Source organism: Ambystoma mexicanum, chromosome 7q (genome assembly GCF_040938575.1).
Source record: "Ambystoma mexicanum isolate Mex_15411 chromosome 7q, UKY_AmexF1_1, whole genome shotgun sequence".
Lineage (NCBI taxonomy): Eukaryota > Metazoa > Chordata > Amphibia > Caudata > Ambystomatidae > Ambystoma > Ambystoma mexicanum.
In genome coordinates this window covers 569138309-569161521 of record NC_090941.1, presented here as the reverse complement: position 1 = coordinate 569161521, position 23213 = coordinate 569138309, and the positions used below count along the sequence as shown (strand labels likewise).

The 23213-nt window shown below is 49.3% G+C and overlaps 1 protein-coding gene across 1 annotated transcript in view; it reads left to right on the top strand.

Annotated features, from left to right (window-relative positions):
• Nucleotides 1–23213, top strand: part of CKAP2 (cytoskeleton associated protein 2) — a 342261-nt gene that overhangs the window by 100976 nt on the left and 218072 nt on the right. Inside the window, exon 2 of the mRNA XM_069639818.1 lies at nucleotides 6321–6408. Within this exon, the coding sequence (XP_069495919.1) occupies nucleotides 6321–6408 (88 nt within the window). The remainder of the gene's footprint in view (nucleotides 1–6320; nucleotides 6409–23213) is intronic.

Genomic DNA, 23213 nt, shown 5'->3' with positions numbered 1-23213 from the left:
CCATAGTTAATCCGGTGGCGGTCAAATTGGAATTACCTGCGCATATGAAAATACATCCAGTATTCCATGTCTCCTTATTAAAACCAGTACAACCAGAAACCCGATTAACTGAACTCCCAGAACCTGTTTTGGTAGACGGAGAACTCGAATTCGAAGTAAAGAACATTCTAGACTCCAAAATCTCCAAATCTAAGTTATATTATCTGGTTGATTGGAAAGGATACGGCCCCCAGGAAAGGTCTTGGGAACCCTCAGAATATGTCCACGCACCTCGTCTGGTCGAGAGATTCCATCTGAATCACCCCGACAAGCCAAAACCCCCGAAGAAGACACGCTTAGGAGGGGCCTTGAGGGGGGGGGGTACTGTCATGATCACTGCTTCCAAGGAGCCAGGACCAGCCCAACGTCCTTGGAAGCAGGCCCCTAACCCTAATCCTAGGCACCAGCCGGTCCCCAAAGGGACCTTTTGGACCTTGTCCTGGCGCCGGTGGCACCAGGCTCATCAGAATCATCGGTCCCGGCACTGGAAGCGCCGGGCTCATAATATGTGTGCAGATGCTTGGGTGGACTTACCTGCAGCAGACCATGCTGCTTACTTACCAGCCACTTAGAAGTCCTCTGTGAACAGGAACTACTTTCTTACCTGGGTGGGGCAAGCTCCACTCCCTGGATTCAGCACTGGAAAGCTTCTGGAACTGGAACTCTTTTCTTACCTAGGCGGGGCCGTGGAGGAAGACGCCTCATCACTCCAAGGCTATTTAAACCACACCCGATAGACGAAACGTGCTTCGCGTTATTCTGCATCTGCAGCAGAACGCTCACCGAGTCTGTTCCAGCCTTTCTTCTTTCGATCCTGAATCTGCAAGAATTATACTCACCATTCCTGCATCCAGTCGACAGCAGCACCTGCAGAGACAAACAGCAGGTTAGCAAGGCAGCCTTAACTCGCAGTGCTACTCACCTGATCCATCGGCTGCGGTCATTTCGGCACGCTGCACCTCCGCCTGCGAAGACAAAAGCATTGTCACTACTTACCGGCACTCCGTGAATTCTGGATTTCTTCACACTGCATCGCCGCCTGCGGAGATAAAAGCATTGTTTCTACTTACGGACATTCCGCGGACTCCGGCGCTGCAAACCAACTTCTGAAAGACAAAAGAAGAGACATTAGACAGGTATTTACTTACGCCCATCGCGCTCTTCGCAATAGAACGCCTGCAATACTCCGGCGTCTCTTCAGCACGAACTACGCTGCAAGGGAAAAGACAGTTAGAGCGCTTGCATTTAGTCACGCATTTCCAGGCGCTTCACTCCATCTTCCTCGAGTCCTGCAAGACAAAAGGGAGAAAAGCATTATACGAAGTCCTGTTCAATGTTAACGTGCCTTGCACCTAAAGACTATTAAGACTAAAAAGGTGTCTGGAAACTCACCGCTCGTGCAGTTAACGACGGTAACGGTCTTCTGAGTCCAAGAGGCCTATGTTTCACCAGTGAAGGAACTGGCAACAGCGCCCTGCACCAGACGCAGATGGAGAGAGCCCAGCATTCACCTATCTAAGGTGAGCACGTTGACCTGGGGGCTCTACGGGGAAGCTAGGGAGAGAGAGGAAGAGGGACATTGAACAACCCAGACCATTAACCCCCATATTCTTTCACCTGCTGAAACCTCACCCTACGAGTTCGACACACAGTGCGAAGAGGTTCGACCCCAGAAGCCCATCGAGTTCTGCACATCACCTTTCGAGTCAGACACCTTCCTGCCAAGATCAGCGCCTCCGTGGGAATCAGGTGAGCGTTACATAGGGAGAGGCCGAAGGTTGTAGGGAAATGCCAGAGTCCAGTTTGATAGCAGTCAAAATGCCTGCTGATGTGACACTTGAACCTTATGTCCCACAGCTTGACGTGTTATTGTATCTAATCGAGAGAGGTTGATACTTGCCATCTTCCCCTTGATATTTTGGTCAGAGTGAAAAGGATGGATTTTAGGCCTCTGCTTCGTAGGTGATTTAATGTAACCCTTTATCTCAGGTTCAAAATTACTACAGGGCTTGGTTTTCAGCTTGTTGATCTTAAATTCCAATGATCCATGAAATTGGGACTATCAGTATACTTGGTGGCCTCGATGTCACATGATTGTAAGCTTTCCAAATTTGCAATGGTTTGAAATGCAGCAATAATAGTGCTGCTGTTTGGCAAAGGATCATCTCTGAGCCTGTCGATCATGGTTAGGAGGAAAGTGGTTGCATGCAAGCTACATTTCAGACTTTGAGGCAAAAATAGATTTATGGACTTTGAAGCAAAGGTGTTTGGATAATTCATATTTGTAGCCAATGTTCTAGAAGCTTGAACAGCGGTCTCACAGGAGTTATTTTTCAATTCTGTATCCCTAATTTGCGTCTCTTGATGTAAAGAGACTCTTGTTTGTTGGTGAGTTCGCAAATGGGGAAACTCTTCATCCACTTGACAGGCAGTGATTAATCTTGTGCCTACAGATGAGTGCTGGGGAGAGTGTAAGCTCTCTATTATGGGGTTCAATTCTGGAAGAGAAGCGACAGAATAAGTTGAGAGGTTCATGAGTTCCTCTTCGTCTCGTTTTGCGTCAATTTGCAGTTCAGATTCAGTAACGGTCACCGGAGTATAAATTCGGCCTGGGTGAAAGTGGCTCTTGCAGGGTCAAAATAATGGGCTGAGGAGGTGACACTGTCGGAACTTGAGCTAAATCAGTGGGTGTGACAACATTGCGACCCTTACTAAACTGTCTCTTTGGCATTAAGGGTAAGGTGGCTTTACTAGGAGTGTTCAATCCATTAATGAAGCCCTTCGTTCTTGGATTAGTGGACTTTTTGATTTTGGGGTGTACAGGTGGGTTTAGTCTCTTGAGCCTCCTTTTCCATGCAATTGGGAGAAAAAGATGAAATATTTGCAGGTAGGTCGGTTTTTCGATAATTTCTACATCAGCATCAGCTTGTGGGTGAGCGACATTTACCCTTGACGAGATGAGAGCACTATTGTCAAAGATGGGTGTACGTTTTTGAGCCGCACTCACGGAGTCCCTCCACTGTAACCTCCACAATTGACCCAGCTACACTCTTGCAACAAGCCCTTAATGACTGGGTCAGCGTTGTCACCTCACTGTCAGTTTGCAAGCCTTTTCGAGGGGTGATTTCTGCTGCCACCCAGTCGACTTTGGCAGTCAATGGTGTCAGCAATGAATAGCAATTACTTTTTTTTTTGTCCATGTTCTCATGTAGTTTGACCATACTGTATACGGTTGTGTTGATTGTGGTCAATATCGATTCATGGAGTACATGAGGCGGGAAGGTCATACCAAATGAGGGGTGTAGGGTAGGCAAAAGATGCCGCTGAGGACAATTCTGAAAAGGATGAGTTCACCACAATTTAAATGGCTGTTTCTGTGTATAGGATGGGTCAGTTAGATGGGTTTAGCATAGATTGCCTAGGTGAATCGGCCAATAGTTTCCAGTATGGTATTGGGGAATAGTGTTGGAGAGTGCAAGGAGTCCGGCTGAACTGGAATTGCGTTACCGCAACAGTAGTGCTCTCATCTCGTGTTATTCGGGTTAGTGATCTGAGGTTGTTGTACCGCTTGAGAATAGAGTAAGGGAATATCTGCAGAATCAATTGCATGCACAGTTCTAACAGTCGGGGGATATACATCATTCATCCCCTCTAGAAATGGAGCTAGCAGCGTGTTAAATAACTCATTCGAAGGGTGCGCCACACTCTAGCATAACCGTCTGACAATGTTGTGGGTAATGCGCAGATTGGCTGTTGAAAGATGGCATGAACCTTTGGCATTTTCAGAGTTGAAAAAATAGCAGGATATGCATTTAAGAGAAAATCGGAGTTCGGCTTGGGCAAGCGACAGAAGTTACGAATGTCCGAGTCCAACATTGTTGATTGTTTCATAGTTATGCGCAAATGTTTGCGGTGTTTACTTCTGCAATGACTTTTGTCACGGATGTTGCCTCAGTATTGAACTCCAGCGGCATCAGTCATCAGCGTGTAGGCTGTCATAATCTTAATGTCAGAAGCACGATGTAATGGATTAACACAGTGCCGGGCAGAGGGTATTCAGCACAGACGGGAGAGTGGCACCCTTCGGAACAGCACTCTCCGGATGCACTCCCGAATGTGCGCGGGTACTTCAGGACGCTGGGACAAGGGGGCGTGGTCTGGCCCTGTAAATATAGCAAAAGCAATATTAAAGTCCTGAACCACTATACAGAGGTATAGAAGTAAAGTCTTTGTCCGTTAATGTGTACCGTTGTACATACAGTCCACAGGCACAGATTTCAAGGTATATCCACGGCAGGCAGCAGTAAACGCGCAGTGGAGCTCCAGCCTCCAGGGAGTCTGGCAGTAAAGCGTATGCACTCACGAATGCGCACTCACTGGACGTTTTGTGGCCCCCTGCAATGCCGGATACTCCCCTGCCTGGGCTATTCTCTCCGCAGTGCTGCCTGTGGTCCGCCCGCATGGCACACACAGGGCTGCAATAGACAGGGCCTCCATGCTGCCACCGGGGCTGGCTATGGGCACGGTAAATGCAGATAAGAACGCGCCATAAAGGTGCACACAACAGTGGCACAGGAGTGATGTTCATCAGTCGGAGTCCAGGACTTGCCATTGCTACTGCATGCATGCCCAGCTAGGTGAAGAGGAGCCCTGCCTGAGGGAGTGGGAGCACAGTGAAAAAAGACCCCAATTTGAATTTCAACCATCGGGCGTCGATTGTTGAAACTTAAATTGGGGTTTTTATGGGTAACTTGCCCCTGACAAGGGTTTCCCGGCCGAGCCCACAGCTTCACTGAGGGAAATAGGGGGCTCTGATCTAACCTGCTGTCCACCTTTCCCCAGCAGTCGCTTGCACATTTGCAGGTGTTTTGCTCAGCCGGTGTTTTTCTTCTGGCCTGAAAGGGACACTCTGCCCTCGGGACATCAGAGTGGCTCCATCTCTGCAGAAGACGCTCCTTCAAAGGATCATAGCTTGTTGCTGGTAGACCGCTGTTATAGCGCGCACTCACACTGTGCTCCTCGTTCACACGCCGGTCTAGATATTCTCAGTGCTCTTGCTACGTGTGCACTATAAAATGTCCAAACAAAGACCCTGCTGAGAAACGAACCCACAGGCCCAATTGCGATCTGCACAGACCTTCCAGTAAAGCAGCCGGCATTGCGAATCGTGGGTATTAAAGGCACACTTGTGAAAGGCCCCCTACAGCAGATGCGAAAGACCCAATACGGACACTGTCATTCCAAAGGGCTTAAAATGGCAGGTGTTCATTACTAGCCAATGACCACAGGCAACATCTGAACAAATTGCCCACGAAGGCCCGAAACCAGGAGTGAACTAACTGGTGTTGGGCGATATACTGAATTTTCCTATATCAAGTTCAATATTGATATAGGATGAGACCATATCAGTAACATCAAGATATATACAACATAATTTCTTGCTGTATAAATGCACGATTTTACTTCCCCCACCCCCCAGGCCACTTTGCCCCTGTCAATTTGGGAAAGCATACACATTGTTCTTATAGGCGCCCCCCCTACTTTTGTCTGTGGCCCCCTTTGCAATCCCCCTAAATTTGATTCTTGGAGACTTCTCTGCGAGAGCACACCTATGAGATTACAGGAAGACCCCGAGTGAGAATGATCAGATACAAACCCTGGATGCGATTGCTACCGTTCGAAGACAGTGGAGGTAACACTGGAGGGGCGGGCGGGGCTGGGGGGTGAGTCCGAGGCACAGAACCATTGGCTTGGAACTTGACTGAAACGGATGAAGGAGGATCAGGAGAGACTCAAGAATTGACACCCTCACCGCCCCCGCGACCCCCACTGAGTCATCTGGAAACCCTCCCGGCTCATCGAACAGATGTGACCCTAGAGGCTAGAGGCATCAGTGAAGGGGCGATGTTGTGGACACGGCCCCTTTGAGAGAGGACACGTGGGATGGGAGGGAGTGGGGAGGAAGAGGCGTAATTTGGGGTGAATGGGTTAATTGCAGTTGGAAAGTGAATAAAGTTTGTACCGCTTACAGACTCTGCATGATTAATTTGGGGCCTATTGGGGAAGCCCAGAAAACTGGCAAAGGGCTTTGGAAGCTGGGTCATGGATGATTTGGGATACAGCTGCCTTCTGCCAATGGTTCAGTTCCTGCGCTTTTGTTGGCTTCTCACAATATCTTGTCATTATGTTAAACCCATTGGAAATGTCCTTGCACGTTTCAAAATGTGTCGGTTGTAAAGTTACGAAGCACATCGTAACAGAAGTCCTTTTTCTTTTTTTAGAGCGAAGACGACAAAAAATTGATGAGCACTTTTCAAAACGACGGCCATTGTGTGGAGCATATGTAAATGTCAATCGAGCGCAAAGCAGGTTAGTTTTCTTGTACCTGTGGGGTGTTTACAATCCAAATGTTCCCCCTCAAAACGCTTGAGGGAGTATGCCGCACTCATTGACAGATATTGTGTTGAACTAGATCAAATTAGCTTTTTTCAGTAATTTAATATCGACGTTAGCTAATAGCAAATGTCTTAGCTAGTGCTGAGATTAAATAATTACTGAAAAAGCACATTTGATCTAGTTCAACAAACCATTCATGAATGCTACTGAATTTCAAACCGGTATGTAAAGTATTCCTGATGGAGCAATGAGTTAATATATATTTTGTAACTTTATAGGAATGCACCATGAATGAGCAAAATCGATTTGTAATTTTCAATTTTAAAAATGGTCTAATCAACCAATGTTACGTTGATATTTTTATGTGGGGCTGTTCATCAGGATCCATGTGGATGGCAATGTTCAGTGCATTACCCATGCGGGGCCTACGTTGCTTGCTTGGGCTGTATCTGTTCGGCCATTTGGTGATGGGATTGCAGTAATTTCTAGTGAATGAGCAGGGAAGGCATGAGGGCAAGTTCGACATGGGGACGACTTCTTGAAGTAACACACAACACTTGGTGTTGATCACTCCTTCTGTGCTGGGAAAGCAGCTGCCATTGAGCTTTCTACGAAGCCTTATGGGTTTTCTTAGTGACTGGAATGTCTTGCCACCCTCTGTCGCACGTGAGTGAGGGGCGGCATGAGTTCTTTAACCAGGAAAATATAATTTCAGAAGGGTTGCAGTGACCTGTACATGTCTACATGATGTCCATTAATCCGGTGTCAGCTGGGGGCACTTATTTCTTTGAGACCCCTTTCTCTATTGCCAATTCCATTAGCCGAAGAAAGCCTTTTTTTTGCAAGCACTAAATGTCAGTGGCTCGAAACAGTCAAAAATACGTGTTTTACCTCGAAGCTAAGTTTTATGCCCCACATGTGCCAATTTATTTTCATGTTCAGCCAATCCCTGTGAAATTTTGATTACCAAAAATGGCCATGGATGGGCTTTCTTGTCTGATGGCCCGGCAGGTCCACAGGCGAAATGGTTACCTGGGTAAGCTGTGTTTTCACTGGTTGGCATTTGCCGACGATGTCATCCTGTTTGACAGAGTACCTTTTGGACTTCAAAACAAATTAAACATCTTTTATGAATATTGTAAATTGAAAAACTTGAATATTAATTCGGATACATCTCACATCATAGCCTTCTTTAAAGAAGAAAAACCTGCGTTTTAAGTATGAAATAAATGCCCATCAGATTATGATGAAGGAAGAGATTACGTATTTGGGGTACCCTGTGTCAAGCAGTATGTCTGTTGGTAAGTGGCGGACAGTATTTGAGACCAAGCTAAACCACTTGTCAGCACAGATGCAGATTATTTTTTTAAGATCTTGTAAATACTCGCTTCTGCCCCTTCTGAATTACTATACTATGAAGGTAGAACCTATTCTACTTTATACTTTGGCTGTATGTCTGGTACAGCTAGGATCGCTCTTAAATCTGCTTCAAGGTAAGCTCTGGAAAAGAGTTCTAGGGCTTCCTGGGTATCTGCCCAACCCAATTCTCCTACACGAACTGGGACTCTATTCCTTATCAGACAAATATGATTGGCGTAGGTTGAACTCACTAAGTAAAATGATCTCGCCCCCCGCTAATTCTTTGTACGAGGACTTCAGCCTAATGTTAAGGGAAGCCCATCCAACTTCAATGGTTGAATTCAAGTTACAAATGGGGGCAATTCTGAGTTCCCTGAATATGTCCTATCAGGACTTAATTGACAGCCCACGGAAAGTCAAAGTAAGATTTTTTTCGGAATGCTTGGGGACGCAACAGACTTAATCTCTGGTTATTCCACTTTCCATACATATCCAAAATTTAGCCAGGCTGTTTTGCCTCGCTTGTCATATCTATTGTTTCCCTGACCACCACGCCCGTAGGACTTATGAGATTTCGTCTGGATCTCATCCATACGGGAGCCCGAATTGGCAATTGGACTGGGTAAAAAGGGCTGGGGCAGTGGGACAGTTGTCGGTTTTGTTCTAGTGTTGGGGAGTGTGAAACACTGCAACATCTAACTATGCAATGCACCCACTTTGCTCATAAAAGGCTCCTTTGTTTGGGACCTTATTTTGTCTCAAATACCACCATGGAGCGTGAGTTGGTCTGGTTATGTTGTATGTGGGGCCAGTCCAATGCCATCATGCTGGTTATAGTGAGATTGCTGAACATAATTGAGAAAGATCTTTTGGATTTAAATAAGTTGCTATTAAAAAGGGAGGCAACAGAGGCCTAATGTAGTAATTGGTAATTACTACACTGAAAGATTTTTCTGAAGATTAAAGAATTTGCCTGTACTGTTTAAATTGTTTTAATGCGTTTTAATTTAGTATGTGTCCGATGAAGTGTGCGCTATTATGTGCTGAACTCAACTTTTCGATTTGATTTTCTTGTCTAATATACTATATGTATTTATGTTGATGTTTAGGAATGAAGCTATGTTGTGTTATTAATGTGAAATGTAATCATTTTTGTTAAAGGGGTACATTTATTTTTGCTACCAAAAAACAAATAAAAAAATAAATGGTTACCTAGACCGAAATCCAAAGAGTGGAAGAGGAAGAAAAGGCCAACCTGAAGCAGCCTACTCCCAGCAGTCGAACTCCTGCTGAAGAGAAGGCTGAGATCTACTTCAGACCCTGCCACACGATGCAATTCAGAACACGATTCAGACCTGATGAGTTGCTTGTCTGGAGAAACTCCCTCTTGGAGGGAAGGACCACATGTGTCACTGATTATCGGTGTGCATAGCCTTGAATTTTCAACCCAGCCGTTTGCTCACTAGGATGAAGTTGGTAAACCAGACTCCTCCACCCAGGCTTGACTGGACTGGGGGGCCACATTGCACCGAATTGGACTGAATTGTTGGGACTAGAACCGAAGGGCCTTGTATAAAGCCGTTTGGTGGAGTTTTGCGTTGGACCGAGGCACAATAGACCAACTCAAGAGGGGGTTGTGATCTCCTTATAAAGGTTTTTGACTCTTCTGAAACAGCAAATTGATTGCATTCTAAACGAGACTGCTCAGCTTTCGGCGGTCCCTTCTCAACGTATGGAGGTCCTCCATTACAGAGAAACTGCAAAGCACTAGTGAACATACTGACAGTTCTACTGTTGCACAGCTTAGTATTGGCATCTGTGAAAAACTGAAAGCTGAACTGGAAGTTTCAGTACAACCGAAAAGAACAGTCGGTTGGAAAGGAACACTTGGAATTCATAGGACCACACCATTGGTCTCATGATGCGTGCACCAAAATGGCTTGCAATTAAGGTGTATTTTGTGTACCTTCTTACTCTTTCCCATGCCATCATTGTTTATTTTTTTTATAGTAATAGTCAATGGTTATGATTTGTCCAGTATATAACCAATTTAAGGGTGGGGCAGGGCAATGATTATTCGCTGTTTCAGCGACATTCAGCATGATCAACCACCCCACCCTGCTGTCCCACCTCAGCACTCTGCATTGCCCCCTATGTTTTGTTGCATCTACATTCAGCCTCTTGTTTGTCTCATCCTCTCCTTCGGCCTCCAGTGCTACTCGTATGCCGATTTGACACCCACATCCTGGTTTGCTTAGATCTTAACTAGGTTGAGGTGTCATCATGCTTGAATCGGTGCCTGAGGGCCGTGGGGAGGAAAGGAGGGGCTGGATGAGCAGCTAGTTGAAAGGGGACCAGACTGAGGTCCTGGTGGTGGGCTCTCCTCCTTATCCCACTTTTCGAATATCTTTCTGGCCAGCCGCACTTGGTGATCTTCCTCTCCCAGTGAGCGTTGTTAGGAATCTCGTGGTCACTCTATCCTCTTCACTTTCTATGGCTCCTTAGATGGGCGCAATTTTTAAGGCTTGCCATTTCCACCGCAGGCTCTTGGCAGCATTCCTAGCTTGTCACCTGCAACCCCTGGTAGTGGCCTCACTAGATTACTGTAACGCCCTGCTTTCTGGCTCAACCAGAGATGTGCTCATCCATTAGTTGCAGGTGAGGTAGAATCTGGCAGCCCAAGTTGCTACCAACACAGCCTTTGGTGCCATACTACACCTGCTCTTAACTCTCTCCACTGGCCAGTCGAGTTGAATTTAAGGCTTTGTCTTGTCCATCAGGCCTACGATATTCAGGGGGCAGACTATCCCCATAAGTTCTCCCCTCAACCTTCAGGTCGAGCTCTGTGCTCTGGCAGCGCATGCTTAGTCCTTGTCACTAGGTTCTGCTAGTCCTGGGGGGTGGGGGAGTCGTAGCCGAGCATGCTCTGTGGCATGGCAGTGGGCAAGATGTGGAATGCACCGCCCCTCCTCTACCATCAAACTTGGATGCACTTCCAACCAGATGTCTCATTGAAGACATTGTTCTTCTAAATTGGATATGGACTAGCTGTGCCAGGTGTCTCCAGTGCCAAGATGACCCCTGACGAACTAGTGCTTTACAAAACTAGCTAACATAATAACCTAACCACGACAGTTTCCTCAAGCCGAGCCTTGTGGATTTGATGATGCTTTAGGTGAAACGGTGGCTTGTTGGACCCGTTTTACCAGCCTGTTCTAAATTTCAGGGGAATAATGCGTGTGGATTCACTGGCGCTGAACGCAGCCTGGTGCTTGCCAAACCCATAATGATTCTTTTAAATTCACTATTTAATTGCTGTAATGGTGAAGTGCCGTTCACAAAGGATACTTTACATGCCTTACTTGGCTATTTGACTAATTGTATTTTTTTTTTTTTTAAAGTTGGCGTTGGAGATTGGGATTACTGACTCTACGTACTGGCCCTTTTTCTGCTGATCGGCCTAGAAGGATTTTTACAGTATATATGGGCAGTGCTGCAACCTATAGGACCTGGCCCTCTGCCCATACCGCATTACTAATTTCCCTGGCTATGACATTACATGCTGTGAAGCTAGGGCTGGCATGTCCCACGTGAAGGAACAGGGGAGTCTGGGAGATACCAAGGCCAGGAGGAAGAATTTTTGTTAGTGCGCTCTTCCGGTTTATAAACGTAGCATGTGTAGGACTGAGTGAATAACACTTAACGTTTGTAAAGTATATTTGCCCTTGGTTGTGGCTTTCTACATGCATGTCAGATTTGCATATCACTAATATATTGGTGTTAGGTGGCAGCACATGACTTCACTCCCTTGCTGGGTCCCTTGAGAGCTCAGTGTGTTGCAGCTCCTTCTGTTACGTGCTGTTCCTCGAACGCCCTCCCTACACCAGTCTGTGGATGGGAAAGAGTTGCGTTAAGAGCTGTTTGAATAATCATTTGTGACCTACATTACAAGTCTTTCACGCTGGTGCTGGTCTCTTAACTGGTTTCACTCATGGAGCATACGGGTGTGACACTGGTCAACATGCCACTACACTTTGGAGCAAACGGTTCATTCCATAGTACTTGAGCTTTTCAAATGGATTGTGTCCTCCCACGCATTCCTCATCTTGTGATAATTTGCTTCGCTGCTTCGGAATTTTTTTTTTGGCAGAGGGCGCTGTGCTCGAGGTTGTGGCGTCGAATGTCCCTTGATGGGCTCTGTACCGTGTCGACGTCACTGATGGTATAAGTAGCTCGAGCCATGCCCGTTGGCTTCAGTTCCGGTTTTTCCGATTGCTTGGCTCTCGTGAACTGCGCGCTTTGAGATTTTCTGTGAAGAAAAGGTCTTCATCAACCGCTTTGACTCCCAAAACTGGGTTTAAGTGTAACGACTGCGGGTCGAAGATGTCTATCACGATCCTCACCGTATCTGTCTTTGGTGTCTGGGCTCAGACCATCGAACCGGCGACTGTGGCTCCTGTCTGTCAATGACAGAGAAGGCCCTCCGTGAGAGGAAAAGTAAGTTAGCGGTGGGGCGGGAGGCGTCGAAGGGCTCTTCGAAAGCCTTGTCTAAAAAACATAAATCGACCGATTCAAAGGAATCGGAACATCATAAAAAACATTAGAAGAGATCCCCATCTCGTAGCAGGTTGAGACTATCTTCGTCTTCTAAAAAGCTCAAAAGGAGACTTTGATCTCCATCATCATCGTCCGATTCATCGAGGGAATTGGTTCGATGTCCGACTAGATCAGATTCCCCTTCAAAATGGGAAAGCTTTAGGAGAAAAATGATGCAGGTCTTTGAGATCTCGGCCTCAACCCCCTCAAAGAAACCTCAGAAAAGCCAGACCCCGGTTGCTCCATTGGACGACGCGGGGAAGTCGGGAACTACAACGGTAAAGCCTAGTAGTATCCATCAATCTCGAGTCGACAAATCGTCGAGATCCTCGAGGATCGAGTGTTTCTCTGATCCCTCATAAAAACAAAAGTTGACGAAATCAAGCGCAACTTCGTCGGCGCCGACAGCTCCGACGACTAAGCCTGTATTATCCTCAACGCCTTTGTTGAAGGCTTCGAGTGCGTTGAAAGTTCCTTCGACCCGACCCCCTCAAAGAAAACACTGATTCCTTCGACAAAAAATCAGGAGGAAGAGAGAAGGTTTACACCTTTACCAAAATCGGACTTCTTTAGGTCCATGTCTTCAATTTTTAAAGAATCTGGCTCAGGTGATGAGGTCACTCATTTTGGAGTAAAATATGGCACTAGAAGTTCCAGAGGAACTGATAAATCCTGAGACAAAAATGAGAGACCTGAAACGCTGCATTCTGCTAGTGGTGTGGACACATCACCCGAATTGAAGTTTGCTGCACCTGATCCTGCAGAACATGCAGACTCAGGGTATAGGAATTTGATGAGTAGGGTGATTGAATATATGGGTTGGGGAAGAGCCTCCCCCACGTTTGAACAATACAATATGACTGACCTTATCCAGTTCTCCCTTTCCATAGGGCGCTCCAAAGGACAGTTGAAAGGAACTGGGAAAAACCTGATAGCATTGCTGCAGTAGACAGCAATCTTCCAAAGAAGTACAGAACTTCTACTTCTGATCCAGAATACCTAAATAGACACCCTACGCCAGAAAGTCTGGTCATTCAGGCCGCTACCACTTCCAAGCAGACAGAATATCCAACCATGCCTACAGACAGGGAGGATAAAAAGGTTGATGCTTGGGCTCGTAAAGTTTTTACTTCGGGTAGCATGGCCTTGAAATCGACCAATGTCACCTTTAGCCTGGCCAGGTTCACACATACCCTATGGGAATGCATTTCGGGGCGGCTGAACATATTCCGGAAGGCGAGGAAAGGGAAGGCTTCCTGAATATAGTCAATGACGGGAAGGAGGCAATGGGGGAATGTCTCCAGTCTGGACTGGATACTGCTGATAGTGTTAGCAGAGCCATGGCATCAAGCACAGTGCTATGCAGATTAGCGTGGTTGAGAAAGTTGGGGTTTGCACCAGATGTACAGACCAGACTTCTCAACATGCCCTTTGATGGCTCGAGGCTGTTTGGTAGTAAGGCTGATGAGAGCCTAGAAAAACTACAGACATAGAGCGGCAGCTAAATCCCTTGGTGCCTTCATGAAACAGCCTCAGAAACCCTATTCGGGCTCATTTTCCTGGAGGGGTCGTCCTTTTCGATACTACTCCTCTGTTGGTAGAGGACGGGCTTTTCAAAGGGGCAGAAGGAATGTCACTCGTGGTGGAAGAGGAAAGACTACAAAGCCATCTTCAGGAACGGCATCTATGCCCTCAGCCGCTCCTGCAGCCGCCTCCAAATCTCTGAGGGCTTATCATACAAAACACCAGTGGGAGGCAGAATCTCTCAGCATCTGAAAGAATGGCGCGGCATTAGTTCAGATTCTTGGGCACTAGAAACAGTAGCCCAAGGTTACTGCCTTCCCTTCCTAAAAAGACCTCACGATCATCCACCGGGAGCCAGCTCTATCAAGATTCCAGACTTGCTCCTTTGGCAGGAAATTATAACCCTGCTAGAGAAAGGTGCAATAGAACATGTACCTGTAGCGGAGAGGAACAAAGGTTGGTACTCCCCTTATTTTCTCATCCCAAAGGACGACGGAGGATTGAGACCCATCTTGGACTTAAGAAAATTAAACAAGTTCCTCAGGAAGGACACGTTCAAGATAGTAACCCTTTATCGGATCCTTCAGGCTCTCCAGCTCCAAGACTGGTTGGTATCATTGGACCTTCAGGATGCTTATTTTCATGTGCCAATCCATCCCAAGCACAGAAAATACCTGAGGTTCGCAGTTGGCGGCTCTCGCTATCGGTTTCGAGTTCTGCCATTTCGGGCTGACCTCCGCTCCGAGGGTTTTCACCAAGCTGACGGCGGTAGTGGCAGCGAGTCTCAGGAGAGGGGGGATTCACGTCTACCCCTACCTGGACGACTGGTTAATCAGAGCACATTCTCCAGAACAAGCTCAGGAACACCTGTCGACCACCTGCCACTTCCTCCACAACCTGGGCTTCTCCCTCAATTTCAAGGAGTCCCATATGATGCCATCCCAACAACTCCAGTTTAATCGAAGCAGTCTTGGACACTTCCTCGGGCAAAGCCTCGCCGCCCGAGCTGAGAGCTCTCCACATCCAGCAGATGGTAACACAATTCCAGAAAGCCCAGCATCTGCCGGCCTTCGATTTCCTGAGGTTGCTAGGCCTCATGGCATCCTGCATTTTTGTGGGGCCAGAGGCCAGACTTAGAATGAGATCCCTCCAATGGGCCCTCAGTACTCAGTGGTCCCAATTTACGGGGAATATGTCAGATCTTCTGCAAGTCCCGAGCGCAGTTGCTCAGGATCTATCATGGTGGGCTTGCAACGACAACATCCTCAAGGGAGAATCTTTTTGGCAACCATGGCCGGAGATGACCGTAGTGACGGACGCCTCACTCACGGGGTGGGGAGCTCACACCAACAATCTAACAATCAGCGGACGTTGGTCTCCATCGGAGTCCAAACTACACATCAACCTATTGGAGCTGAGGGCAATCAGACTAGCGCTGAAGGCCTTCCTGCCCTCCGTACAGAGAAAGAATGTCCTGATAATGACGGACAACACAGTGGCCATTTACTACTTCAACAAAAGAGGGGGCGTAGGATCACTTCCTCTGTGCAGAGAGGCAATGCACCTCTGGTTCTGGCCGATACAAGAAGGAATCTCTCTATCGCCAGTTCACCTAGCCGGAGAGCAGAACACGGCGGCAGACGCTCTGAGCAGGCAGAGCACAGTCTCCCACGAGTGGGAGTTAGCTCAGGAAGCCTTCTGGAGATCTTCGCCCTTTGGGGAACCCCTCAAGTGGATCTGTTCGCAACCACAGTAAACCGGAAGAGCGATCAGTATTGCTCAAGGGAATTTCCCCCAAGAGGAGCTCTAGGGGACGCGTTCGTAGTGGATTGGAATTTTCCCCTGTTGTACACGTTTCCTCCAGTCCCCGTGATTCCTCAAGTAATCAGGAGGTTGAGAAAGTTCAGGAAAACCATGATCCTAATTGCCCCAGACTGGGCCAGGAGAACGTGGTACACGGACCTTGTAGACATGTATCTGATCTCCCGTACATCTTCCACAAAGAGAGAATCTTCTCTCGCAAGAGGAAGGCCTGGTTCTCCATCCAGAGGTCAACACACTCCACCTTCATGCATGGTTTCTGAGGTTGAGATACAAGGATTGGGATCTTCTGGATGACGTAATGGAGATTTTGCTTTCGGCCAGAAGGCCAGCAACAAAATCCTTGTACCAGTGTCGTTGGATTATGTTCAGTAACTGGTGCAAAGATAGGGATGTGGACCCTTTTCAATGTAGCACACCAATGGTACTTTCCTTCCTATTACATTTAGCCAATCTGGGGCTCCAGATAGGAACAATCAAATCTTGCTGCGCTGTCCATATTAAGTGTTCCTCGGAAGAGGTTTCTTACTTTAAAATTACATTATTAATACAGTTCCTAAAAGGACTTACAAATGTATATCCACCAATACCATTTCATGTTTTCAACTTGGGATTTAAATTTAGTTCTTAAATTCCTAACATGTATACCATTCGAGCCTCTGCATTCCTGTCCATTGGGGCTTTTAACACTAAAAACTGTCCTTGTGGCATTAACATCAGCCCGCAGGGTTGGTGAACTACAGGCTCTCATGTAAACCTCCATACACCACGTTTTACAAAGACAAAGTAGTTCTGAAAGTGAAACCATCTTTCTTAAAGAAAGTAGTTTCCGACTTCCATTTGTCGCAGAAAATTGTTTTACCAACATTCTATTCTCCTCATTTGGGAAAAGAGGAGAGATTACATAGGCTGGACCCCAGGAGGGCCCTCAGCTTTTACATTGCAAGAATGACAAAATTACGTCAAGACAACCAACTCTTTGTGGGCTACACAGGTCGTAAATTGGGTTTAGCGGTGACAAAACAAACCATACCCCGCTGGATTATTCTAGCTATACTGGAATGTTACAGATTAACAGGAAAAGACCCACCGGATGGGCTACATGCTCACTCCACAAGGGGAATGGCTACTTCTGCGGCTTTGAAGAGGGGTCCCTGCAAAAGAGATTTGACCGGCTGCAACATGGGCATCAATGCATACTTTTATCAAGCATTACTGCTTAGATGCTTCTTCCAATGAGGGGCTATTTGCCAGAGCGTAACGTCACTCTGTACATAAGAACTAGCACTCCCACCTCCAAATTGGTCACTGCTATGGGAGTCTATCACAAGATGAGGAATACGTGGGAGGACCCAATCCATTTGAAGAACAAGTTACTTACCGACTGTAACGTTCTTTCGACTGGATGTTCCTCCCACGTATTCCTCATCGACCCTCCCAACCTACCCCGCAGTACAGTTTGTTCTCTTACAATTTCTTCTCACGATGGGCCTATCAGTCCCAGCATACGCCTGGATGTTCCACGAGTATTTCCTCGAAAAAACAGAACTGAAGCCAACAGGTGCGGCTCGAGCTACTTATACCATCAGTGACGTCTATCCAGTACGGAGCCCGTAGTGGGACATTCGACGCCACAACCTCGAGCACAGCGCCCTCTGCCGAAAAAAAAAATTCCTCGCTGGTGAAACGAATTATCACAAGATGAGGAATATGTGGAAGGAACATCCAGTCGAAAGAACGTTACAGCTGGTAAGTAACTTGTTCTTCTCTGGTTTAACATTTTTATTGTGGGGAGGATGAAGGGGAATCGGAACATAAAACTGGTCGACCAACTGTCCTTGGTCAGGCTTTGATTCCCTTTTGGGCAGCTAATATTGAGTGTTCTTCGCTCCTTCAGCGTCCAGGGTTAGGCACTCTGTACATTGTGCCTCAGTGGATCAGGTTCCGTTAACCAACTGCCCCATGGTCCACCGGTACACAGCAAATTAAGTTCCTTTGTTACGTCACTTCAGCCCTGCCCCTTTTAGATGAACTGCTCTTCTGTAGAGGAGACCAGTTGCTTCTAGAACTCCCAGTGGACTGCTTGAACAAACAGGTTCATACATCTCTGAATTGGAATGGGGGGTGCTCTCCTTTCAGCAGCAGATACTTATGCATTCTGATGCTGAAGTGGTCGCACCTAGGACTGGGTGATCGTTTATTTTCAAATCGTTATAGCATGAGACAATATCAGTAACATAGAGCTATATACATATTTACATATACTATTTGTATAATTTACATTTTGATATTTACACAGCTGTGTATTCTCAAATGGGAAGAGGAACCCTGTTTCTCCAGCATGGGGTCTGGCATGGATTCACACGCTCATGAATATTCCAGCTGCAGAACGTGTTCAAGGAAGACGAGCATTCCTCATTCCTCTATTGTCTTCACAAGGACAAAACGCACGTGGATGAGGACTGTGCGTTTTGCGGGAACATGTCGGAGCGGACCATGAGGGACCGCCATCTTCGTCCAGCCAACTGGCTGGAGGGAAAGAGCCCGTCAGGTGAGAAGAAAAAGAAGAAATCCGAGCGGTCTTCTAAGACCTGTGAGGGCGCCCCGGCGACGGGGGCCCAACAGAAGGCTAAGCACCATGAGTCCGCGGGCACCGGAAGCACGGAACGGTCGGGCTCCTCGGCTGCCAGGCAGGGCGCATCCTCCCCGGCGCCATCGACCACGAGCCAACGCTCTGGCTCGGGTAAGAGGAAATCCAAGAACCCGGCCAAGCTTCTGGAGAGGCCCTGGTCGATCTCGAAGATTTCAGCTGATGAGCGAGGCGGGGAGCCCTCCCCCAAGGTGAAGGCCACAAGCACGCAGTCGGTGACTAAGGCCTTGATTCACCCAGCCAAGGCCTCTAGCGAGAAGGTCGCGGCATCCCTGGCGCAGCCTGCAGAGGTTACACCTGTGGTAGCGACCTCGGGCCCAGTCTCCCTGCCACCTCGGAGGGCGGCATCTTTCAAGCCCATTGAAAGAACCCCCACGAAGCCCCCGGCGGAGAAAGGGGGGAGGGGCAGTGGCCGTCGTGGATTCAGACATAGCCTCCGAGGAGGAATTTGTCGAAGTCCCTGAGAGCCACAACGCAGGTATGGAGGAGGACCAGCCCGTCGAGAGGGACGACGAAAGCAATGGCGGCGCCGACGGGACCCCAGACCAACCATCACGCCCGTTGCAGCCAGTGCCGCAGGACAACTCGGTGCCCATTTTGATGGCAATTCAATCCTTATGCTCTGAAATAAGGACTAAATTGCCTTTACCCCTGACAGAGGAGCCGGAGCCAGGCTCGACGGAGGACCCAGGGGCAGGCCCGTCGGGAAGTCCACCACCCAAGAGGAGAAGAACACATCCTCCTACACCCTTCCAGCCCTCGAGGCCTGCTCAAACCTCCTCCCCGTCCACGGTCCGCGGGGATGACGCGGGCATGGACATGGCCACGAGGGGCACAGATGGCAGCGACGACGGGGTGGACCTCCCGTCGTCCCCCCAGCCCCTCCCCGGGCTTCCCCGCCCGATGAGATTGGATCCTTCCATGCGATGATCTCCAGGGCATCCAAGCTTTTCCAGCTCTGCCCCGAAGAAAAGGAGGCGTTCCTCTATCAACGTCGAGAGACCAAGAGGAAGACGGTCCTCGCGGTACCTCTACTGGATGACATCTGGGACGAGGGGCTCTCGCCCCTCAACAACCCGTCCACGACGCCGGCAAAAAGGGACCGATACGAAAAGACGTACCGGGTCCCCAACGCGGCCCCTCTATGCCTTAGAGCACAGCGGACCCCGGATTCAGTCGTCTCGGCGGCTGCCAGGAAGAAGGCGGGGGGGCATCGGCATCGACTTCACCGCCGGACGGCGAGGGAAAGAAGCTTGACGCGATGGGACGACGAGTCATCACGTCGGCGACGACGATTAATGCAGCTAATGCCCTGGCTATCGTTGCTCGTTACGACAGGGAACTTTGGTATAAAATCGCTCCCTTGTTGGACCTCCTGCCGGACGACAAGAGGGCAGAAGCCCTGGAAATCTTGCAAGAAGGCGAGGTGATGTCAGACCACGACATAACGGTGGCGACTGACATCGCTGACACTGGTTTCCGCCAGTTGAGCAACAGTGTTTGCCTCAGACGGCGCGGATGGCTTAAGGCGACAGATTTCTGCCAGGACATACAAGCCAAGGTGTTGGACATGCCCTTCGACGGGAACAACCTGTTTGGGAAGACAGTCGATGAGTCCCTGCAAGCCATCAAAACAGACACGGAGACAGCCCAGGCCCTGGGAGTTTTCCAGCAACGACGGCCGTCCTTTCGGAACACCGGAGGCAAGCAAGGGGCCTCCAAAGGTTCCGGCAGTGGCTCCTCTACCTACCGTCAAGCGGCCCGTTCCTCGTCGCAGGAGGCCTATAGAGGACGGGGCAAGTCTGCAGGTTCCCGCCGTCGTCCCCAGGAAGGTCAAGGCGGCAAGGCAGCCTCGAAACAGGACTGAACCGACTGTGGCGTCGGGCCCCCACCAAAGCACCCCGGTGGGAGGCCGGCTGGCGAAGTTCGTCAGCGTGTGGGAGTCCATCTCCACCGACCGTTGGGTGCTGGAAACCCTGGCCCAGGGGCACCCCCTCGAGTTTCTAAATTGCCCTCGCGTGCCACCCATGGCTAGGAAGGAAAACCACGTACCCCAGCTGCTGCTGGAGGTAAGGGCGATGCTCAAGAAAGGTGCCATCGAGCTCCTCCCAAAGAGACTTCGGGGCTCCAGGGTCTACTCCAGATACTTCCTCGTAAAGAAGACAGGAGGTTGGCGTCCCATCCTGGACCTGCGGCGACTGAACAAGTACATCAAGGCTCAGAAGTTCCGGATGGTCACCTCCAGCACGTGCTGGAGGAGGACGATTTCCTGTCGTCGATCTTCGAGGATGCCTACTTCCACATCCGCATTCTATAAGGACACCGGAAGTTGCTTAGGTTCGTGGTCCAAGGATGGCACTACCAGTTCAAGGCCCTTCCATTCGGATTAAAGTCGGCACCCAGGGTGTTCACCAAGTGCCTAGCACCGGTGGCGGCGTGGCTACGCCTACAAGGGATCCACGTCTATCCCTACCTGGACAACTGGCTCATCCGAGCAAGGACAAGGGAGCCTGCCATAGAACACACAACAAAGACGTCCAGCTACTCACGGACCTGGGGTTCTCCATCAACTTACCAAATCCCACGTGGTCCCTTCGCAGGTCGCCCTGTTTCTGGGAGCCAAGCTCGACACAGTGGCACGGCTGGCCTCGCCGTCCGACGAAAGCCATCCTGGGCAAGGAGCAACACCTGCTAGCCAAGGACGTAGCCAGGGTAAGATCCATCAAATCCCTTCTCGAGATGATGTCCTCCTGCATCTATCTGGTACGCCTGTGCAGACTTCGAATGCGTCCACTGCAAGAGTTACTCGACGCATGCTGGATCCAGGCTACGGACAGCTTCGAGGACAGGATACCGCCCAACGAGACCTTCCGACGAGCGATCTGGTGGTGGGGCACCCGCACTCATCTGACGGCGGGCGCAGATTTTCAGACCCCAGCTCACCAGGTAATGGTGACGACGGATGCCTCCCTGGAGATCTCCACGCGAGAGGCCTTTGGCTCCCGGAGGAAAAACAGCTTCATATCCACATTCTGGAGCTCCGCGCAGTGTTTTGGGTCCTTTCTTCCATCCCTCAAGGGCAAGGTGGTGAGGATCTTCACCACCAATAACGCCACCACGATGTTCTACATCAGGAAGCAGGGTGGAACCAGATCCCCAGCCCTATCCAAGGAAGCCCAGGATCTGTGGCACTGGGCCGTCAACCAGGGGATGTTTCTGGTACCTTTTCATCTGGCATGGATAAAGAACATCATCGCCGACTCACTCAGCAGGGAGCTGCGCTCGTGCCACGAGTGGGAGTTACGCCAGGATCAAATGGATCGACTCTTCAGGCTGTGGGGCAGACCCCAGGTCGATCTCTTCGCGACGGCGATGAACTCCAAGTGCCAGAGGTTCGCCAGCAGGTTCCCCCAACCGAGGAGCATGGGGGGATGCTTTCTTGTTCCCCTGGGACAACCTGTTCCTCTATGCTTTCCCACTGTTGCCACTGCTACTCCGGCTCGTCAACCAGCTCAAGAGGTCCCGATGCAGGATGATCCTCGTCGCACCGGCATGGTCGAGACAGATCTGGTTCCCGGACCTTCTGGACTTATCGGCGTCCCCACCAGTCAAACTGCCCGTGGACGCGGATCTTCTCTCCAGAGAAGGAGGCGCCATTCTTCATCACAACCCGAAGTCGCTTAACTTGAAGGCCTGGCTCCTGCAGCACTAGAGTTTGGAGGATACGATATACCGGACGACTGCAGAGAGGTTCTTGCAAAGGTCAGGGTGTCCTCAACTCTCAAGTGTTACGGACACAAATGGAAGAGTTTCTCTGTCTGGTGCCGGGCACAGAAGATTAACCCTCTACGGATTACAGCCCCTTAAGTACTGCCCTACCTACTGTCGTTGGCCAAGGCTGGACTAGCTCACACCTCCAAGATACATCTGGCTGCCATCTCCAGATACACCAGGACATCACCAGTTCCCGCCGGTGAAGGCCCCAGCCCTGGCGTGGGAGCTCAACGTGGTGCTGACTAGGCTCATGGGTGGGCCCCTTTCGAGCCTATGCATATGGCACAGTTTAAGTTCCTATCGTGGAAAACAGCTTTTCTTGTGGCCATCACCTCCGCACGGCGCGTGGGAGAGATTCAGGCCCTATCTTGCAAGCCTCCATACTTGACTTTTCACGACATGAGGGTGGTGCTCAGGACGCATCCCTCCTTCATGCCCAAGGTGCCGTCAGACTTCCACCTCAATGAGCACTTGGTGTTACCAGTTTTCTTCCCGTCGCCTTCGTCGCCGGCCGAGAGGACTTTGCACTCGCTGGATGTAGCTAGAGCGCTGAAGTTCTACGTGGACTGCACGAATTTTCGGAAAACGTGTCAGCTTTTTGTGAACTTTGGACCTGTGAATCAAGGGAAGGCTCTCTCGAAGGCTTCCATTTCCAGATAGCTCTCCGGCTGTATCATGCAGTGTCACCGGTTGGCAAACTGACCGCTGCCCGGCCGTCTGAGAGCCCATTCGACCAGAGCGATCGCTGCTACCATGGCGTTCTTGTCTGGTGTGCCCCTGCTGGACATCTGCAGGGCTGCTATGTGGAGGTCGACGCACACCTTCACAAAATTATACTGCGTCGATCGGGATTCCAGGGAGGAGTCCAGGGTCGGCCAAGCAGTGCTGCGCAACCTGTTCGCCTGAAGGGCCTGGTGAGGAGGTAAGAGATGCTTAATGTTGAGCCTTTTGCCACCTCCCGTGGTTGTGCATGTGTGTACTGCTATGTAATCTTATATTCATGAGCATGTGAATCCATGCCAGACCCCATGCTGGAGAAGCAACAAGTTACCTG